A 21,817-nucleotide genomic window follows, 5' to 3' on the forward strand; every position below is an offset into this window, starting at 1 on the left:
CTATGCTCACACTGCTGTTCATTTTCCTTCCTTTCACAAATAGTCAGGTACAGCTCTGTTAGTCATAGAGGATGTAGCAGGAAACAAAATGAACAGAGGTGCTACTCTATTAGGAGACTAATAAAGACACTAAGATTCTTGAATATTATAGACTCACAGGCTGCTGTTCAAAAGAATGACCTAGATCTATTGTTCCTCATTTTCTATTCTGTATGAATGACTGCGCTTGGCCTGATAGATGAGATTTCTCTAGCTGTTCCCCCTCCCACTCCCCTAGATACACCTAACCACATGGGCCTACATGGAGAGGAGTCACTCGCTCACAAGAAGGGTGGCTATGGAACCTATTGTGTTGTCCCTCTCCTGCCATCCTCCTCCCTTCAGCCTGTAGACCAGTAGACTAAGTGACTTCCTGTCACTACCTTCACTCCCTCTCATTTGAAGACAGGAGCTTACTGTCTTACTGTGTAGCTCTGTCCCTCAAGCTGATTCTCGCATACCCACCTCCATAGGTCAGGTCATCCTTTTCTACACAGATTTAGAAGTTGGCCTGGGAAACATGAGATCCATAAAGAATAATGAATCTCTTCCATGTTAAAAAAGAGTAGACTTTATATCATATGTATTTTTTATTCAGATGAGGGAGGTCTTACAAAGTAGCTTAGATTAGCCTGGAACTCGATGTAGATTCCAGACTAGCCTTTATCTCCAGATCCACCTGCCTCAGACTCTGAGTGCTGGGATTGTAGGTGTGCGCTGCCGAGTCCAGATGCTTTGTGGCCTGAATGACCGTTTACACTGCTGATCCTCAAAGCATGGTCCCTGGACCAGCAGCATCAGAATCAAAAGGGGATTTGTTCAAAGTGCGGGAGTTCCACCCCTGACGTATTAAGTCATAACACATAGCAGTTTATATTCTTTTTAAGCCTTCCAGTTGATTTTGATGATCGATCACATTTTAGAATCACAGAATCAAGTCAGTTGAGGGGCTAGAAAGGAAAGATCTCTCCCCATTTCTTACATATGTTCGTGCAGCCTGTCTGGGAGAAGCTCATCTTGTCCCTCCCACCTTCTCATTCCCGCCCTTGGTGATGGCATGTGGCTAAATGAATATGCAACAAAGAGACAGAACTGTAGCATGCTTTCTATAGGCGTGTGCCTAATACTATAGCTAGATACCTACTTCATGCACAAAAACAAAAACAGAGAAGAGACGTGTGCTGAAAGCTGCTTTCCTATACTAAGAGAGCAGTCATTCAGGGAGCTAGGAAGTAAGCCTCTCATCCATTTGTGTGTGTGTGTGTGTGTGTGTGTGTGTGTGTGTGTTACTATGTGGATGCACATGTGACATGGAAGTATAGATGTATTTCTCTGAATACCTAAAAGACAGGACAGGAGACATAGTTACTAACTACTCTTATGTGCATTGCACTTCATTCTTACACACTAAAAATGCACATCTGTTGTATAGGTGTGTAAACTCCAGGTTTTGCTCACCCTTGCCGGTTCTTGAAGACCTGGCGTGAATGTTACCTGTTTTTTTTTTTTTGTTTTGTTTTGTTTTTTTCATTTGTTTGCCTTTTCAGACAAAATCTTCCAATATGGTCTGGCTGGCTACAATTTCATAATTTTCCTGTTTCACTTTTCTGAGTGCTGGTATTTGAAGGCTGTGCCAGTCTGCTTTGTAAGAATGCTCTTAGCAGTAGTGCACTGGGATTATGCAAAAGTACAAAACCCCGAGCCTTGCATACCTATGGGAAAAGCCAATGCACTACTTATTTGTCTTGCTCCTTTAACAGGTCACTTGTATTTGTAATTCGTTCTGGTCATCCAAATCGATGGAATTCCTGATGTTTGGTAATGCAGCAGTGAGCTAAGCTGTCTGCTGCATCCTGGGCCTGTGAAGCTTAAGCTTCTATGATACCAGCCTCCTGGCTCAGGAGTAAGCTCAGGGTATTGGAACGTAGGCCTTCTCTTCCTCTGTTCATACATAGAGTGTACCTGTGCACATGCATGCAGGGTGCACATCCAGACAGAGCCTCCTGCTTGCCTCCCTCTCTCTGTTGTCCTTGTCATCTAGATATCAATGTTGTCATGGTGACGACATTCTACCCTTTGATGGTTAGAGGGACCTTTTACTTCCTTAGAGAAGGACGATTAGCTGTGAATCAGTGCTTCCTCATTTCTCCCCCAGCAAGTACAGATTTGCTGACACCATGCTGAGCAGGTGGTAGTCCTCAAGATAGACTCACTCTTACCCTCAAAAGAGATGTGTAGGGAGTGAACTCCCCATGTTTTCAGTTGGTGGTCGGCCACACAATGGGACTTTTTATCTACAGAAACACACGGAGTGTAAGACTTGTCATTTCTGCTTTTATATTGATGTGTAGTACAGTACTTTTCCCCAACATTGACTACTCAAGGCCCTGATCCTTCTCCTCTGCTCCCCCTCTCTAATCCTTGCTATCTGGGTGCTTAGTGCTATCTCAATGCAATGCACCTGGGCAAGGGTTCAGAGAAGGTGAGCTCATCTGCATCAAGAAGGACCAGAGTCCCTGTGTGTCAGCCTTTCCCTCCCTCCTCTTTTCCCTCCCTCCCCCTTCCTTCCCTCTCTTGAGTAAAATAGTTGTTTGAGTGATTCATATATATCAGGGAACCCCCCCCCCCCCAAAAAAAACAGATTATTTAAGAGATTTAAGGCACTCTAGTTGGCTTCTTTCTAGACTATCCTTATGAAATACTCAGGTATCTGTAATGGGAGGTTGTGGGCTTTCTCTGTATTCTGTCCTAGGATGGGGTCAGGAGCCCAAACCTTCTGATATGTTTCCCTACTTCCTTTTAGCCTAGAGGTGAGTGTTGTCTCATGCATGGTTTCCAGCTAAAGATTCACTAGAAGGAAAAAGAACTATTAGATCTGCCTTCTCCCCATCCCAATGCCTGGTTTCTACTGTCTATTGGGCATTCAGTTTAATGCTGAGGATATAGTAATGGCCGGGTAATAAGGGCCAGATTACTGCATGTAGTTTCTGGTGGGCACCTTTAGGGAACAAACTCCATCTGGATCAACAGTGTACATGGACACAGTGATGAAGACATCAAATAGTGATAGCAATAGAGTACATGCTCAAATGCCTATATACCCTGTAAATATGCAAATTATCCACACATGTACATATTTTTCTTCCTACAACTAGTTTTCTTCGCCATGCCCTTTTGGAGGCACATTCTTATAGAATCTGTATTTACAGGAGGTTTTACAGTTTGAGCCTGTAGAGTACCCCTTGATCACTCAAGACCTGTAGGCAAGAGACTGAACTGCTTTGAGATGTCTACCATAGGTTGTTCTGGAGTGAGGAATAGGGAGGTATCTACCTTTTTACTAATCTTATATGCAAAACATACAATATGGAAATTAAAAGTTCCTAGATCTTTATCTTGGCATACTATCATCATATAGTGGTGTATTATGTCTTCACCTCTATCTCTGTCTGTCTGTCCATCACTTTCTTTGTCTATTGTATTACTTAGGGTTTTGTTTCATGAAGGCGCCTGCCTTTGCGTCTGCTCTCTTACAGAGGCTGTACATACATTCTAAGATTGTATTTTCTCCCCTCCACTATTCTTGGTGCTTAGCACGCTGTTCTGTGATAGGAATTTTAAGAACAGGGTTCTTATCTGATGTAGACAGTGCATAGTATCCTTAGATTATACCCTCATTCATTTATTCACTCAATAATTCATTTACTTGTTGGTATTTTGGAAACAAAGGGTCACTATGTAATTTAGGATGGCCTTGAATTCATAGCACTCTTCCTGGATGCTGGGATTATAGGGGTAATTACCATTGCCACTTGATCCATTCATTTTTTTTTTTTTATTTTTGTAGTAACAAGATTGAATGACTGTTTTATCTTTATATTACTTCAAGATTCTGTCATCCTTTCCATGTTATTAAAGGGCAACAGTTCATGGCTGTAAGCACAATGGACATCTTACAGCTTCTATTCTTAAATTACTAGAAGAATATCTGCACTGAGGATGACTTGTTTTTAAAGATGGAGTCTCATGTAGACTATGCTGGCTTTAAGTCCCTGTGTAGCCAAGGATCTCTCAATCTTCCTGGCTCTATCCCTGGTCCCACCCTTACAGGGTACTTAAAAATAGATTTGTTTTATGAGCACATATGTGTACCAGGTACATGTTGTTGGATCTCCTGAACTGAATTTACAGATGATTGTGTGCCACCAGGTAGATGCTAGGAGCCAAACCCAGAGGAACAGCACATTCTTTTAATGACAGAGCCATCTCCCCAGCTCCCTTACAGGGTATTTTTTAACACCAGTGTTTCCTTATGAGTAAACTGCAATTTGGTCTACTTAAGTTTTTTTTTTTTTAACTAACAGAATTAATTTTGGGGAACAGTTTTAGGTTTATCCAAGCAGCTTCTGTTAGTGTTTCACACTTGTTACTAACAATGAACCAATGTTAATACATTGTGATATGTGGCAAAAGTTCATAAGATCCTCCTGTCTTAGCTTCCTGACTTTACAGGTCTGCATGCATTAACCCATGCCATTTTTTTTGAAGACAGGTTCTCACTATATTGCCTAGTGTAGACTGGAGCTTATGGGCTTGAGCTGTTAAGTGCTTGGGCACATAGGCACCTATGTGCATGGGGAGGGTTTCCTTCTATGCTGTGAAGCCCATGGATCTAGACAAATATAGAATAACATATATTCACCACCTACCATTATAGTATCCTGTGTACCCCACCTCTTCGCTCTCTTCTCCTCTGCTATCCTAACTCTCTTATAGCCACTGCTAATTTTATTGTTTCCACAGTCTTTGGAATCACATTGTGTGCCATCTTTACACAAGGTCTTTTTTTTAAACTCATCCTAATGCATTTAAGGTTCCTCAATGTCTTTTCATGGTATATAGTTCCTTTTAATGTATTGTTTTATTTGATTTTCTAATGATCTGTTCAATATTTTCACATCTATGTTCATAAGAGATACTGGTTTATAGTTTTTTTTAATTTTTTATGTGATTATGGTCTTAGGCTAATCCTGGCTTTATAGAATGGAGGAGATTGTAAAGAACAAACATGATTTCTGCGTAAGTGTTTAGTACAGTAGAATACATTGGTGAACTTGTTTGTGTTTTCTGGTTTGGAGTTTTATTACTGACTCAGTTTATTTAAATAATTGTAGGCCCGTTTTCCCAGTCTAGTGTTTCTTGTATGAATTTTAGTGGATCAATTGTATTTTTCAAGAATTATTCATTTCTTTCATCTAGGCTATTGTAGAGAAATTTTAATCCAGCAACATGACTGCTCTGGTAAGGGATCACATCTATTAAACCTTCTAGGTCTGTGTGAACTGGCTGGAATACAGACATCTTTAGTCCTAAGAGACAGAGACAAGCAGATCTCTTGAGTTCAAGGCCATCCTGCTAAAGAGCAAATTTCAGGTAAAGAAAAGTAGGTACATGCCTTTAATCCCAGTACTCAGGGGACAGAGGCATGCAGGTCTCTGAGTTCTAGTAGAGTCAGTTCTGTTTAGTCAGTTGAGTTCAGTACAAGAGTATGGAGTCAGTTGTGAGGCAGTGCAATGAAATTGAAGTCAGCTGTGAGGCAACCTAGTGGAGTTAAGTTGGTGGCAGTTGAGTTGGTGACATTTCAGGTCCTGGAGTTCAGAGGCAGCTTACCAGGACAGTTTTACAGACAGGTTACAGAGAGAACAAGCTGCACATAGGAGAAGGTCGAATGAGTTACAGAGTGAGAAGGAGCCAGAAGATAAGAACAGATTGCTAGAGGTAGTTTGAGGCTTGACAGAGCAATTAAGTCAGAAGCTGAGAGAAGCAAGTTTGAATCAGTCAGTTTGGAGAGGAGTTTGAGCCAGAATAGCTGAGTTGAACCAGCCAGCCACCGTTCAGAAAGAACTAGAGAGGATGAGCAGTAAGTCTCTGAGACAACAATTACATCAGGTGAATAAAAGATACTTTTACAGGATATAATAAACACCTAGACACAGAACTGTTATGTCTCTATTATGTTTTAAATATTCATGCAGACAATAGTGACAGTCTTTTCTGCCTTTATTTTTAAGATATAGTCTTGTTATGTAGCTTAGTCTGGTCTTTAACTTCCTATGCACTCTAGATAGGCCTTAACTCAATGATCCTTTTGTTTTATTCTTCTATGTTCTGGGATTGCGTGTGCCACCATATCTAGCTTTTATTTTGTCTTTGACATTAGTGATTGTAGTGGCTATTCCTGGTTGTCAACTTGACTATATCTGGAATGTACTACAATCCAGAATTGGAAGGCTCACCTGTGATCCAGATCTTGAGGCCAGAAGACACAAGTTTCTGACTTGGATCTTGGCATGGAGATCTTGAGGCACAGTGGCCATGAAAAATTTAGGGCCAGGCAAGGTAGTACACACCTTTAATCCCAGGAGATTAAGGCAAGGAGACCTCTGAGTTCAAGGTTAGCCTGGGACTTAACAAGTCCCAGATCCAGGCATGGTGGCACACACCTTTAATCTGGGCCGCTCCTTCTACTGGAGACCTATACAAAGACATTGGAAGAAGGAAGATTTGCTTTTCTTTACCTGCTTGAATGTCTCTTGGGATCTACTTGTACAGAAGACCAGCTAAAAGAAACTACCCTTGTGGGACTGAGCAACTACTAGATTCTTGGACTTTCCATTCACCACTGACCTTTGTTGGGTTAGTTGGTCTACAGACTGTAAGTCATCACAATAAATTCCCTTAATATAGAGAGACATTCCATAAGTTCTGTGACTCTAGACAACCCTAATACAGTGAATTTTATCTTTTTTTGTTGATCTGACTAGCTTAATAAACTTGTTATTCTTCTTTTCAAAGAACAAGCTTTTAATTTTGTTGGCTTTTCTGTTCTTTCTATGTTAGTCAGCTTTCCATTACTGTGACAATATATTGGTGAGAAATCAACTGGAAGGAAAATGTGTTTACTTTGGTTCAGATTTCAGATTTTAGTCCATAGTTGGCTAGGGCCACTGCTTTTGAGGCCAAGTAAGGTAGAACATAGAAAAAACTGCTCCTCTCATGATGGCTGGGAAAGAGAGAAAGCAAGGAAGAGGCCAGGTGCTGGACAAATGCCTGCATGGGATAGTCTCAGTTGATAGAGTGTGTGCCTCACATGTGAGTTGGCCGGGATCCAATGCCCAACATTGAAAAAAGAAAAGGGTGTATTCTTTCCAGACATGTAGTGAAGTAGGCCCACCTCCTCTGGTTTCTACTGCTTCTCAGTAATGCCATCAAAATATGAATTCGTTGACGGGTTAATCTGTTTATAAGGTCAGAGTCTCACGATCCTATATCAGCTTGAACAAGCTCCACCTATGAATCTTTCTGCTTTGAGAGCCAGGCTTTCAACAATAAGCTTGGGAAGGCTTTAAGATGAAAACACTTATCCCTGTTTCTCTAATTTTGTTCTACTTATATAGCCAGTATGTTCTAATTTTCTGAAGTAGAAATGTGATTGATTTTAGATACTTCTGCTTTGATTTGATTTCTAGTGTTAAACTTTTCATTTTACCACATACCACCTTCTTTTCCCCTTCTTTCCATTATTTCGTTTTGTTTTTCTATGGTTTGACTTTGATGTATTTAGATATTGGCTTTTTTAGTGTTTGTGGGGTAGAGGTATTTATCCTCTTCACTGTATTTTGAGCTTTCTCGACTTATCTTTCCATCGATCATTAATTTTAGGCAAATCTTGCTCAGTATTATTATTTCTTGTGAGTGCATGCATGCGTGTGAGCACATGTGTGTGAGCACATGTTTGTGTGCATGTGTATTTGCATGTGCCCATGTATGCACATATGTCAAGGCCAGAGGAGGACACAGACACCATATTCTATCACTCTCCACCTTAGTCAAGTCCTTGCAGACAGGATCACTCACTGAGCCTGAAGGTTGCCAATTTGGCTGGGGTGGCTGGTCAGCATACTCCAAGGATGTGCCTGGTTCTGTCCTACAGTGCTAGGGCTGCAGACACACACAGCCATATTCAGCTTTTTCACATGGAAGGTGGAGATTTGAATTCAGGTCTTCATGCTTGCTGCAAGCACTTTTTACCCACTGACCCCTTTCCCCAGTTCAGGTCATTATCACATCACACATTTCTTTGTAGTTTATCCCCTCCCCCCATACTCCCACTGTGTCTTTCCTATTTATATCACAGTTCTTGGACAGTCTGAGTTCTAAAAACATTAACTTTTAAAGCCTACTCATTTTTTCCTTTGCTGTGCCCAGTCTATTCATGAACCATCCAATGAGTTTTAATTTATCTTATGTTGTTTCTTATGTCTAGAATTTTCTTTTCTTAAAAAGTCAATAAATTTTCATTTAAGGGATTTCCCATGTAAGTCTTTCGCAGTCCAACAATGTCATTGAAGTTCAATGTCTCCTAAGACCCTTTCTTGCCAGCGGAGGTGGTGGTGCACGCCTATAATCCCAGCACTCTGGGAGGCAGAGGCAGGTGGGCTTCTGAATTCGAGGCCATCCTGGTCTACAGAGTGAGTTCCAGGACAGTCAGGGCTACACGGAGAAACCCTGTCTCGGAAAAAAAATCAAATCCAAAAAAACAAACCAACCAAACAAAAAAGACCCTTTCTTGATGCTTTATCCAGTTGTGCTACTAGCCTATAATTCTTTGATTCTTTTATCTCTCCATGAATTAAAGATACATAAATGACAACTTCAGAGTTCTCTATTAGAGATATTTAGCAATAATTTCTTCAAATAATTCACTTTCAGAATAATTTTTAAGATAGATTTGCCTCTCACTTTCTGACATCTCATATATCTCTTAAGAATTGAGTTCAGAACATACTCATTCCGACCACACCAGAATACAATGGATCTGTGAGTAGAAAGAATTCTATTCACTGCACTGAAAGAAGCATCCTTTCCCAGTAAGACAGGCATCTTTAACTGCTGACCGAATGCTGGAAACAAGCTGCATTATCAACACTATTATTCTTTTGAATTCTTTTCTGTATTATATTCCTCCTTATACATATCAAAATTCATGCTGAACAATGGATTCTGGCTTGCAAGAAAGGATTTATTTTTTTATTAAATATTTATGTAATTTTCCAAATCATAATGTAATTATATCATTTTTCTTCCCTTTCCTTCCTCCAAATCCTCCCTACCTGTAGATATAAGAACAAAATTTAGAGTATAGTTAGTGATTATTCTGATTTAGTATAGTGGTGGTTGTAGCTTCTCCCCCAGGATCTATGAGCTCACCAGCCCTGGGTAGTTGGGTAGGTTTCCAGTAACAGGCATGGTTTCCTTCTTGTGGAGAGGGTCTTATATCAAAGTAGACAGCAGTTGCTTACCACAGACACGTGTAAGCTGCTGCTATGCTCTTAAGGTTATTGTACCATTCTGATCATTGTTCTGGTGACACAGCAGTTAGGTCTCTTTGTTTCTTTCCTCCTGTAGAAACTTGCTTGACCATTTCATCATTTAGTGGATTCATTGCAGCGCTATTCACAATAGCTAGGGAATGGAACCAACCTAGATGTTCATTAATAGATGAGGAGATAAGGAAAATGTGGTACATAAACACAATGGAATATTGGTCTGCTGAGGAAAAAAAAATGAGATTGTGAGATTAGAAGGTAAGTGAATAGAACTGGAAACAGTTATATGCTGAGTGAGGTAACTCTGGCTCAGAAAGACAACCGTTGTATGTTTATTCTTATATACATCTAGCTTTAAATCTTTTGCATGTTTAACTTAAAAACACAAGCAGAAGCCAAGGACTTAAAAAGGCATTTTTAGAGGCTAGGGCATGATGAAGGAGGGAGGATGGTAGATTATAGGTAAAATAAAAACAGGGAGGTAGAATACTGGGGGTGCAAAGGCTCAAGTGGGCAAAAAGGCATGAATAGTGGGTATGGTAGGGAGTGAGAGGAGAGGGCCAACCCAAAGGATGGGCGCATATAAACCCTGTATGGAAGCCTACTATCTCATAGCTCAATTAAAAATTGCTTGGAAAACAGTAGAATACATGTGAAATGGCAGAAAGCAGGGCTATGTTGAGATAAAATTATTAAATATGGATAGGAGAGGGGAAGGAGTTGAAGAAGTAGTGGGGAGTTTACCTAAAACTAAGGATGTATGAAAAATCTTGCTCACTAAGCTAATTTCAGCATTTGACTTAAAAACAAGAGTTCAAATGGAATTGCTGTGTTTGGATGAACAGTACTGCTCCAAGAAACAATATTGATTGAAATTTTCGATACAAGGCATGGGATACCGGTGAGTTATATGCTCTTCGTGTCTGGGATAAACATGATATTCCATGTTCTTTTAGAATTTGTTATATTTTAGCATAATGGCTATCACTATTTATAATTTTAGATGGCTTTCTAACTAGTAGGTTTCTGTATAGATACACACCCTTCATTTTGGTTAACCCTTTCTCATTACCCTCTTATGTCTTCCATCCCACTGTCCTTCCCCTTCTTAAATTTCCCTTCTGCTTTTACATCACCTGCGTTCTGCTATGACCTCTCCCTTAAACCATGTTCTACCTCAATGACTGTATTCTAGCTGACTGACTTTTGCAGCTATCCTAATTTAAACACACACACACACACACACACACACACACACACACAAGCTAAAGATTAGAAGCTAAGATCTGCACATGAGGGAGAATATGTCATGTCTGTCTTTCTGGATCTAAGTTACCTCATTCAGTATGATTATTTCAGTTCCATCCACTGACATGCCTGTTTCATAATTTCATTGATCTTTACAGTTGTGTAAAATGTTGTTGTAAGTACCACACATTTTTATTTTCCATTTATGTGTTGATAGCCAGGCAGTTTCCATTACTTAGCTACTGTGACTAGAATGGCAATGAATGGTGTTGAGGTATTTCTTTAGGAGGTGATAGAATCCTTTGGATATATGTTAAGGAGAACATAGCTGGCTCATTTGATAGATTGGTTTTGAGATATTTTTTTTTGAAGAACCTCTATATTGATTTCTATAGTGGCTGCAATAGTTTGCCCTTGTCTCAGTAAATAAGGGTTTATATTCTCTCATATCCTCTCCAGTATCTTTTGTTATTTGATTTCTTTATAATAGTCATTCTAACTGGATATGAGATTCAACCTCAAAGAAATTTTCATGTGTATTTCCATTATGGCTAATGAAGAATATTTTAAAAACTTTATAATCACTTGAATTTCTTATTTTAAGAATTATTTATACCAGGCAGTGGTGGTGCATACCTTTAATCCCAGCACTTAGGAGGCAGAGGCAGGTGGATTTCTGAGTTAGAGGCTAGCCTGGTCTACAGAGTGAGTTCCAGGACAGCCAGGGCTATACAGAGAAACCCTGTCTCGAAAAAACAAAACAAAACAAAACAAAAAAGAATTATTTACATAGATCCATGCCCATTTTTTATTGGTTGGTTTGTTTTCTTGATGTTTAGGTTTTTGAGTTCTTTGTATATTAGATATTAATCCTGTGTTTGATGTATAACCGAGAAAGACAGGAACTCATGTAGCTGAGGATAAACCCTTTACCCTTCTACCTTACTTTCCTAAAGTGCTGGGATTACAGGCATAATTACAGGCTTGCCTTCCTGTATTAAGTGGGATGGTATTTTGCTTGTTGGATTAAATTATAGTAGTATTCTACATCATGTTTAAAAAGAAAACCTCTACATGGACTATTTTCAAAGTTTTAGCCTAGGACGAAAGTAAATTAAAAATCTATTCTTGACATCTGTTTGAGGTTCTGTTTAATTTTTCCTTTTTGAAACTGGGTCTTCTGTATAGTCCAAATTTGTCCCAAACTTGGTAGGATCCTTAGGCCCCAGCCTCCCAAGAACGGGGATTATAGATATATTCTACCACACCCAAATGAATTTGACCTTCTTTGTTTTTTCTCTTTAAGAACTTTTTTGTTGTTGATATGCTGGCATTCTCTTTATAAGTGCAGAAGGCACAGCTGCAGGAGTAAGCCTCCATCAAGCTCTTCACACTCTATCTGCCAGATAACTGATGCCAGCATTCTTTACCTCGAATCCAGTCTTGCATTCCTGAACTAACTCCCTGTTAGATAGGGCAGCCAAGTCTTTCAACATGATTTGATATGCAGTTTGTTAAAGTGTATTTAGAAATTTTATATGTAGATGTCAAAATGAAAAGCATCTGTAAATGTAGCATCATCTTTGTTAGGCCCAACAGTCCCTTATTCTTGACCTTCTAGGTATCTCATTGTCACATTTACTTTAATTTTGTTTTTTGAGATTGCATCACACCACACTCGCCTCCAACCCAGTGTCCCCTAGCCTTACTTAGCCTCAGTTCTGGTTGTCCAGGCACATGAGACCACCTTCAGGCTATTTGTCACACCTTTGGAAGTCTGTATGACAGAATGTTTATTGCTTTATCTGAACAAAAACATCTAAAGAAAAGCTAGTCTTCTAAGAGAAGGTAGCATAATGTTTTAGGTGACATTTTAAAGCCATGTTAAGTAAATTATCTCCTGCTTATTTATCTGTTGGGAATGATCCAAATGATATAGACCCAGGTTGTCAATTCTTTTAAAAGTATTTACAGAAAAGATTAGCTTGTCATTTGCTTCATTTCACCATTGCCTCTGGCTGATGTGGATTCTTTCTCCTTCTTATTAAATTCTTGTCCAAGTATGACTTCTCCCAGATTAGCTCTTTCTCTTTGTCAACAGATTCTATTATTGTTTTTTTTTTTTTTAATTTGGTTTTTTCGAGACAGGGTTTCTCTGTATAGGCCTGGCTGTCCTGGAACTCACTCTGTAGACCAGGCTGGTCTTGAACTCAGAAATTCTCCTGCCTCTGCCTCTGCCTCTGCCTCCAAGAGTGCTGAGATTACAGGCGTGTGCCACCACCGCCCGGCTTGTCTACAGATTTTTTACAGTGCCTTGTCCCTTTTTTAACTCAAGCATACACTGGAATATTCTAGGAATTAGTTTATGTTTGGGAAAATGCAGTTAATTTACAAAACATGGTAAGGTTTTGGGTTGAATATTAGTGTATTTTATTTTCTTAGTTTTCATTTATTTGTTTATTGAGGCAGGGTGTCCAAGTCTGGCCTGTAACTCACTGTGTGGTTCAGGATGGCCTCAGAATTATAGCAATCCTTTTCCCTCAGCCTCCTGACTTGTGGAATAAGAGCTGTCAACCATCACACCCAGCTTTTTCCATTTTAAATAACTGACTAAATATATATTTAAGCATTTCTCAGTTCTTGCTTTAAGTACCATTATTACCTAAAGATATATAATACATATAAATAAAACCTTGGTAGAGGATGAGCCCCCAATAAAGACCACATGGTGAGGAGCAACACAGTGATCTCCGCCTGGAGATTTTAAGCATCTGAAATAAGCATCTTATATAGCACCTCAGAGATTAATGTCAGATATCCACAGTTCATTTCTGTTTCTCAATATAAGAGAATCAAAACTGAAACTGGAGTAGAAGCTAGAGTGGTTTTGAGTCTTCTGTTTGTGACAGGCACTGAAGAACACAGGCTTTATGGAAATCTGTGCTGGAAGGATATTGGCGTTTTGGGGACATTTGCTGGAGCTTTAGGTTCTCGTGTTTTTGAGCAAAGACTTGGACAGAGACATCTGGATAATAACAGAAGAAGACATAGCTTATTAGACCCCCCCCCCCCAAAAAAAAACCCTTCAGAGAGTACAAGTCAGCCAGAAGTGGAGAAAGCCTCATAGCAAATGCTGTGGGAAGGATTAAGATCTTTAATCCCTGTACCAGAGGCTTTGGGGTCATTTGCTCAGCACAGGCTTTTCCCTGCACATTTGTTACAAGTTGGGCTTGATGTAGAGAAGTTTCTGGTTCTTGTTCCTTTGTTTTTCTGTGTCTTTGGTTTCTTCCATATGCTAAACTTGATACCTCTGAAACACTGCCCCTCCCCAACCCCAACCTTTTCTTCAACCCTGGCTTTGAGTAGAGTGAGCATATATAATAGATGGTTGTCTGTCTGTGCTGACATTACTTTTCCTACCACAGTTAGAGACATTTTCAGATTTCATTTTAAGTAATACCCTTAATTGCATTATTTAAAATCAGTGTAATGTATACAATGCCTCTTTCCCTGTGTCTTTCTTGAAGAGACACCATGGCCAAGACCATTTATAGATGAGAGAGTTTATTGGGGCTTCCGGTTTCAGAGGTTGAGTTCCTGAACATTATGGTAGGGAACATGGCAGCAGGCAGGCAGACACAATGCTGGAGCAGTGGCTGAGAGTTTAGAATCTTGATAAATAAGCAAAAGACATAGAGAAAGGCAGAGATAACCGCCAGTCGTGTGGGCTTCTGAAAAACCCCAAAGCACCCTTAGTGACAAACCTGCTCCAACAAGGCCCAGCTTTAATCCTTCACAAACACTTCCACCAACTAGGGACCAAACAATGAAATATATGACTCTAGGGGGCCTTTCTAATTTAAACCATCAGACTCCACTTACTCTATTCACAGCCTCCATTTTCCATATTTGAAATATCCAGCACCTATAGTTACTCAGAATGGCATTCACAGGCCAATAAATACTTTACAGGAACAAAAATGAGAATTGGAAAAGTCTGCTGCTTCTCTTCGCCTGTTAGTGCTGAAATACACAATGCACTCAGTATTTGATGCACTCAGTATTTTTTTTTTGTTTTTTTGGATTTTTTTTTTGAGACAGTGTTTCTTTGTGTAGACCTGGCTGTCCTGGAACTCACTCTGTAGACCAGGCTGGCCTCGAACTCAGAAATCCGCCTGCCTCTGCCTCCCAGAGAGCTGGGATTGATTACAGGCGTGCGCCACCACCGCCCAGATGCACTCAGTATTTTTATTTAAGGGATCATGTGTGTGTTGTTAGCTTACTCACATATTGGCTTTTATATATTTGTTTTTGTTAAATAAGTTAGTTGATATGGGAATATTAATTTATTTGAACCAACATAAATCAGTCCTTACAGTAAAACAGGAGGACAGAAAATCATACCACAAACTAATACCACCCTGCCCACACCCACCAGCTGGCTCTTGTTTTGGTCCAGTACAAATTCTGGGAATGTGAACGCCTTCCCTTTTCCTTCTTCCTCTTTTTAAAAAATTTAATTATTTCATTTTCTTTATAATTTTAATATGATTTAATTGTAATAACTATTTCCCCTTCCTTTTCCTCCCTCTAAATCCCATGTATCCCCTTTATTATTTGTCAAATTCATGTCCTCTCTTTTCATTAATTATCGTTACATACATATATACATATATATACATACATATTCCAAAATACATAAATTGAATATTAAATTTTACTGTCAAATGGCTTCAGTTATCCAGTTAAAAGACACAGTCTGACTGAATGAATCAAGAAACAAAAACCATCTTTCTCTTTTAACTAAATCACCAGCACAGAAACTAGAGTTAGCAAAGGGCTTTCTGGCTGGTTCCATCTCTGTTTTTTTTTTGTCATAAAACTTTCACGTTTCCTGCCTAAAATAATGATTTTTTATAATTTTTCTTGGTGAAAACCATGGTGCCTCCATTTGGCCACCCAAGTCCTCCAGTTTCTTACAGACACCTTACCTGTATTCTAGTTAAGTAAGAGTAAATGCTATACTGATGTGTATCTCCACGGCTTGGCTCACTTCATTTCCCAGGCCTGAAATAACCTCTCCCCTCCATGAAGCCTTCTTTAGCTTCCCATCTTCCCTCTATTCTCCATATGCCCACTATATTCTTACTCTAGCAGTTCACCACAGCTGCGGTGTCATTTAAGGCTTTCCCCCACCTAGATCATAAATTCCTTGACAGTTAGTGACAGAGTCATAAACTCCTTATGGAACCCCAGTTCCCTTCCCTGCTAGTGTAAGATTTGTGATGTGTCAGCTATATACATGTGCTGCTGAGCTGTTAACCCTCCCTCCTCAACTGCAGTAAACATTTATTGAACACCTATTCTGAGACAACATGAAATTGCTAGAACAACATAAATGGAGACACAGACTAAAGGGAAAGAAGAGTATGCAGTCAACATGGGAGTCTGAACAAAGGGAGCATTGAAGGAAAAGCCTGTTTGAGCTGCTCTTAGATGGAGTCAATAATATTCCAGCAGACTGAAAAGAAATGGGGATGGGAACAGACAGGATTCCACATAAAACAGCTGGCTTTTGTAAGGACACAGAGGCGTATAAGTACACTTGTACACTCATTTCTTCCATATCTATGGAGAACTGGTTTCAGAACTCCTGCCCAAGATATCAGGTTCTTTATATAAAATGGCATACAGCACTTACATATGACCTATATACATCTTTGTTAATGTACTTCCAATCCTCTCTACATTATTTGTAAATGTTGCAAAATTATAAATTTTTCTAGAAATGTATAAATTGTTAGTAAAATGTAAATGCTATGAAATTGTTAGGTAATAATAACAAAAAGTAAGTCTCTCACTTCATCACTATAGAACTGATTTAAAAATATTTTTGTTCTATAGTTGGTTGAATTGGCAGATATAGCACTCAGAAATATAGAAAGCCAACCTGATATGACCTATTTGTGGGAGTAATAGTAGGTATATGTCAGTTCTGCTACAAAAAATAACAACCTTATAACACACTCAACACTTTACCTCTCCATAGCCTTCTATTTCTTGACAAGTTCTACCTGCAGCCCCAGTATTAGATAGGAGAATGAAGAAATCAACCCCCACTTAGGTTATTCCTGGCATGCCCTCAACTCTGGCTGACTTCTGGCTTTTAGCCATCTGCAGGTTTGATTTACTCCAGATATACCTCCATTGGACTGAAACATCATAATCAAGTCACAAGGTATTATGGCTTGGAGTTCTACACGAGTCAAAATATCAACTTTAAAAATATTACTTATTATTTATGGATTGGTATTGTTTATGTATTGGTATTGGATAAACAACCAGAGTCAGTAGATTTTATCTATATATTTGTACGTTTTTCTGTATATATGTTATAATAATAATAAACCAGTTTGAGAGAGAGTGAAGGGATATGGGAGGTGTTGGAAGATGGAAAGAGAATGGGGAGATAATGTAATTGTATTTTAATTAAAATATGTTAAAAGACGAGCAAAATTTATTTTTATTTATTTATTTGTTTATTTAATGGTTCTGGAACTTGAACCTAGAACCTCACTCATGATATACAAGTGCTGTGCCCCTGAGATGTGGTCTCATGCCTTGTAACACTTTTTCTTTCGAGACACATCTCACTAGGTTTTTCAGACTGGTCTTAAACTTACTCTGTAGTGCATACAGGCTTTGCATTTGCAGTCCTCCTACTGTCTGGCATAGCTAGGATTATAGGCTTGAACCACCTGGTCCAACTCAAATTCAACTTTAAAGAATTTTGTTTATTCATTCCAATGCTTTTTTCGTCTTTTGAACATCTTTATATCTGCAAAATAACTGTAAATACTATATCAAAATGAACTCACCACAGGCAAGTACCACACTCATCTTTACTGATGGTATTTATTTCCCTTGTTGAACTCCTCCTCCTCATTCATCTGTTTAGCTTGAATTACTGGCTGTGGCTTTCATTGGCCCTGTCTTTCTGTGCATTTACTAACGGAACACTTTACAATCCAAACATGGAAACGAACGGCTGCTTCAGCAACAGTTTAATCTTAGGTAGCTCACTTTAGCTGGGTTGTTCCGTGCCAGTGTATTATAGGAAAGAGTTTGTAAGGTCTCTGTGGGGAAAAATGAGAAGTTTGCCAGCCATTCCTTTACTGAGTCTTCTCCTATGTTTATTTTGTTCTAACGAATTCTCAGCAGAATAGGTACACACATCTGAAACTCTGAATACAGAATGCATTCCAAAGTCAAACGTAAATTATTTCTGGACTTCCCATACTTTCTTTCCATGATTTATGTGGTTAATAGAGTTCCTGGAACTGGGTGTTTTAAATCATGTTCTGAATGAAACAACCACAGGGAACGGAGAAAGGAAAGAATTCGATCATATTACACATTCTTTTGCTTTTATTCAGAGGTATCCACCATATCTGTCTCCCGGGCATTTAATATTCTCTCCCTCTCCCCCTCCCTTCCCTTCCCTTCCCTTCCCTTCCCTTCCTTTCTCTCCCCTCCCCTCCCCTCTCCTCCCCTCCCCTCCCCTCTCCCTTCCCTCCCCTCCCCTCCCCACCCCTCTCCCTTCCCTTCCCTTCCCTTCCCTTCCCTCTCCTTCCCCTCTCCTATGTGTCATATATCCCATACTGATTGTGATCTCCAGATCTTTCTGCCTGTTCCTCAGCGCTGGAATTAATAACCTATGCTACCATGCCTTATTTTATTTAATAAATTTAAATTGAGAGAGAAATCAAGTTATACTACTTTGTTAGCCCATTTTTCTCATCAACTAAAACAGAGTTTGTTTCTAGTTGAGAGTTTTAGAAACCTAGAAAGCCCTACTAATTGAAATTGAGGATTTTTGGTGGGTTCAATGAAAATATCAAATCTTAGAATCAGATAGCCATTAATTATGAATATTGATGATATTTTGATTTAAAAAGAACATTGGTATCAGGGTGGGAGAAGGACAAGGATCATGCCTTCTTTGGATTTTATGATTTGTATATAATTTAATATTTTTACTACATTCAGGTTTTTTTCAGTCTTGTTGAGTTTGAAGTGGCAGCAAAGTATCATGTGGAATTCTTAGGAACTTAGGCATGGGCTTGAGGAAGAGGTGAATAAGGTCTTTAGATACAGATTTAATATCCTTTAATATCATATCAAAATTCTTGAGAGTAATAGAACTTAATGATACATGCCTATATTTACTACTTATGAGACAGAGGAAGGATACTTACAGCATCAAAGCCAGCCTGGGCTACATAGTAAGAGTTTTGCCTCAAAAACATCACAAAACAGGAATGCTTGGGACCAGAAATTTCAGATTTTGAAATATTTGTATATATAATAAAATATCTTTTGAGATAAGACTCAAATCTAAATATCACACTAATTTGTATTTTGTATATAGCTTATACATGGTTCAGAGATCATTTTGTACAATATTTTAGTATACCTCATGTTGACTGCAACCTATGAGAGGAGGCCAGATGTGGGATTTCTGTTTCTGGTATCTGTTTAGAACTCAAAATGTTTCAGATTTTGAAGCATTTCACATGTAAGATTTTGGGATCAGAAATAGCCAGTGTACAGTAAGTTTCCTTAAAGGGCACCTAAGGTAAATGAAATTCAGGCTGGGACTCTTCTTTTATCTCAGTCAGATGGGAACTAAGTTCTAGTTTTAAAAGTTTGTTGATTCCAGCAGAAACCTATGCATGTAGTTGGCCTAGGTTACAGAATCAAGCCGAAGTTACGTGAGAAGGTATGTGGCCTGGGGTATTGGAGACTGTACACATATGCATGCAACAATAGTTAAGGGAAAAGGAGGATATAAATTTGAGGGAGAGAATGGTGGAGCCACCATGAAGAAGTTTCTACTGAACAAATTTGAGCAATTTGAGCATGAGAATGATAGCGATCAATTAGGACACACTGGTCAAAAGAGTATTGTACTTACATGCAGATACATAATGATTAAACATTTTATAAGAAAGGGGTTATTGGTGCCAAAATGTCACATCAGAAAATAATCACTGTTATAAACTGGCATTCTGTTGCTGTACCTCTTGGTATAGGCCTAATCCCAGTGCTTACTAAGTAGAGGCAGGAAGATCAGGAGTTCAAGGTTATCATCAGCTTCCTAGTAAGTTTGACCTCAGAGCTTATATATAATGACAAGTGGGAGATTGCCTACAAACCAGTTGTGACCTATAATCTTTGAAACTGTCAAATCCCTGAACCTCACCAAAAGGTTAAGGAAATAACCTAAGAAACCATTACACGTACTACCCTTCTGTCTCTGTTCAGGATATTTATCGTTTTTTTTCCCCACAGACCAGCCTCGAAATCATAGCAGTCCTGCTGCCCCATCTTCCCAAATATATGTATGAACCATTTCATTTGCATTATTTTTTCCAGTTTTGAAACCCTCCAGAGATTAGTTGAAAAATTACAGAAATGTGAAATAATTAGCAATTAATAAAGAAATATTTGTTTGAAGAAATCTACTGAAGTCAAATTTAGAGCAAAAACAGAAAACACAGTTATCAGAGAAAACCTATAGTTAGGTATTGTAGCTTAGTCATAGCATGTGTAAGGTCCTGTATTGTATCTTTAGCATTATCCTCAGGCCCCCCAAAATACTGATGGAGTCAAAAGTTCAATACAGCATTTCCAGAAGAGGAGCTGTGTTCTTGAGGAATGGAACCAATAGAATGAATATGTGTATATAAATGGGATTTAGTAGAATGGCGTACAGTGTAAAGTGTGGATAGTCCAATAATGACTGTCTCACATCTGACAGTCTGAGGATCTGGTATTTGCTCAGTTAAGAAGGCTAAGATGGATATTTTAGCAGTTCTAGTCTGACATTGAAGGCCTGGAGAATTCCAGGAAAGCTACTGGTCTTCAGTCTATGGTGTATATCTGAAGAAGCTGGTTCTAGTGACAGTGAAGGAATGTAGCCGTTGTAGCACCAGAATAGATGAACTTGCCTGTGACAGTGAAGGCAAAACAGGCAAACTCCAAGTTTCCTTCTTCCTTCTCCATATGTGGGCTGCTACCAGAGGGTGCCACCCAATTTAGGGTGGGTCTTCCCATTTCAAATCATCTCATCAAGAAAATCCCTCGAAGAAATGCCCAGAAGCTTGCCTTTTAGTTGATTTGTTTGAGTTGACAACCAAGATTAACCATGGTTGATGATATGATGACAGGGAGTGTGGAGGTTATAAGAGAAAAAAATATCATGATTCAAGCCATTACACTCAGTTGTAGCTGTGATATATATTTGTTTCATTTTTAATTTTAGATGTTTACATTTTCTTTTATCTGTATGCATGATTTGTTTGCATGTATGTATATGCATCACAGCAATGCTTGCTTCCTGCACAGGTGAGAAGAAGGCATTGGCTGCCCTGAAATTAAAACTACGAATGGCTGTGCACTGCCATGGGAGTGCAGGAAACCTAACTCAGCTCCTCTGTAAAACAAGTGTTCTTAACCACTGAGCCATCTGTTCAGACCCAGTAGTTATATATTGTACATATTACCCTGTATTGTGTGGCCTTGTCTGATGCTAATAAGATAAATAGTGGTAATTTTATGCATAGTGTGAGTGGCTTGAGAAATAGCAAGCTTCGAAAGTGAAATAAGCCCTGAAGTTGGTGGTTTTACCATGCAATTATGTGTACTTACCACAATGAACAAGTACATTGGTCAGGGGGTAATTGTTCATTGTTATAAGGCCAATACTTTTCTTTCTACACAGGAGCCATGGATAACAGAGGCTTTCATCAGGGGAGTTTTAATAGCTTCCAGAGCAGCTCTAGTGATGAAGACTTGATGGACATCCCAGGGACTGCTATGGACTTCTCTATGAGAGATGACGTGCCACCTTTAGATCGAGAAATAGAAGGTATTGCTATTGCTACTTTTAAAGCTATTTTTAATTTGTGTACAGTAGGGACACAGCCTTGCAACTTTTAATACATTCTTGTAGCCAACACCGCTACAGGATATAGAATTGTCTTGACCCATGGAAATATTCTTTCTTGCTGTTCCTTTGCTCTTAGACTTCTGTCCTTCCTAGTCCTTGGTACTGCTGGTCTTTTCCCTGACCTAGT

The 21,817-nt window shown here is 39.0% G+C and overlaps 1 protein-coding gene and 1 pseudogene across 3 annotated transcripts in view; one reads left to right on the forward strand and one right to left on the reverse strand.

Moving 5' to 3' along the window:
* Positions 1-21,817, forward strand: part of Clcn5 (chloride voltage-gated channel 5) — a 167,740-nt gene that overhangs the window by 83,142 nt on the left and 62,781 nt on the right. For all 3 annotated transcript variants that reach the window (XM_052170816.1, XM_052170815.1, XM_052170817.1), the window contains one exon: positions 21,463-21,609. In XM_052170816.1, the coding sequence (XP_052026776.1) occupies positions 21,463-21,609 (147 nt within the window). The remainder of the gene's footprint in view (positions 1-21,462; positions 21,610-21,817) is intronic.
* On the reverse strand, positions 9,057-9,136 carry LOC127675955 (uncharacterized; annotated as a pseudogene).

This window comes from Apodemus sylvaticus, chromosome X (genome assembly GCF_947179515.1).
Source record: "Apodemus sylvaticus chromosome X, mApoSyl1.1, whole genome shotgun sequence".
In the NCBI taxonomy this organism is placed as follows: Eukaryota; Metazoa; Chordata; class Mammalia; order Rodentia; family Muridae; genus Apodemus; species Apodemus sylvaticus.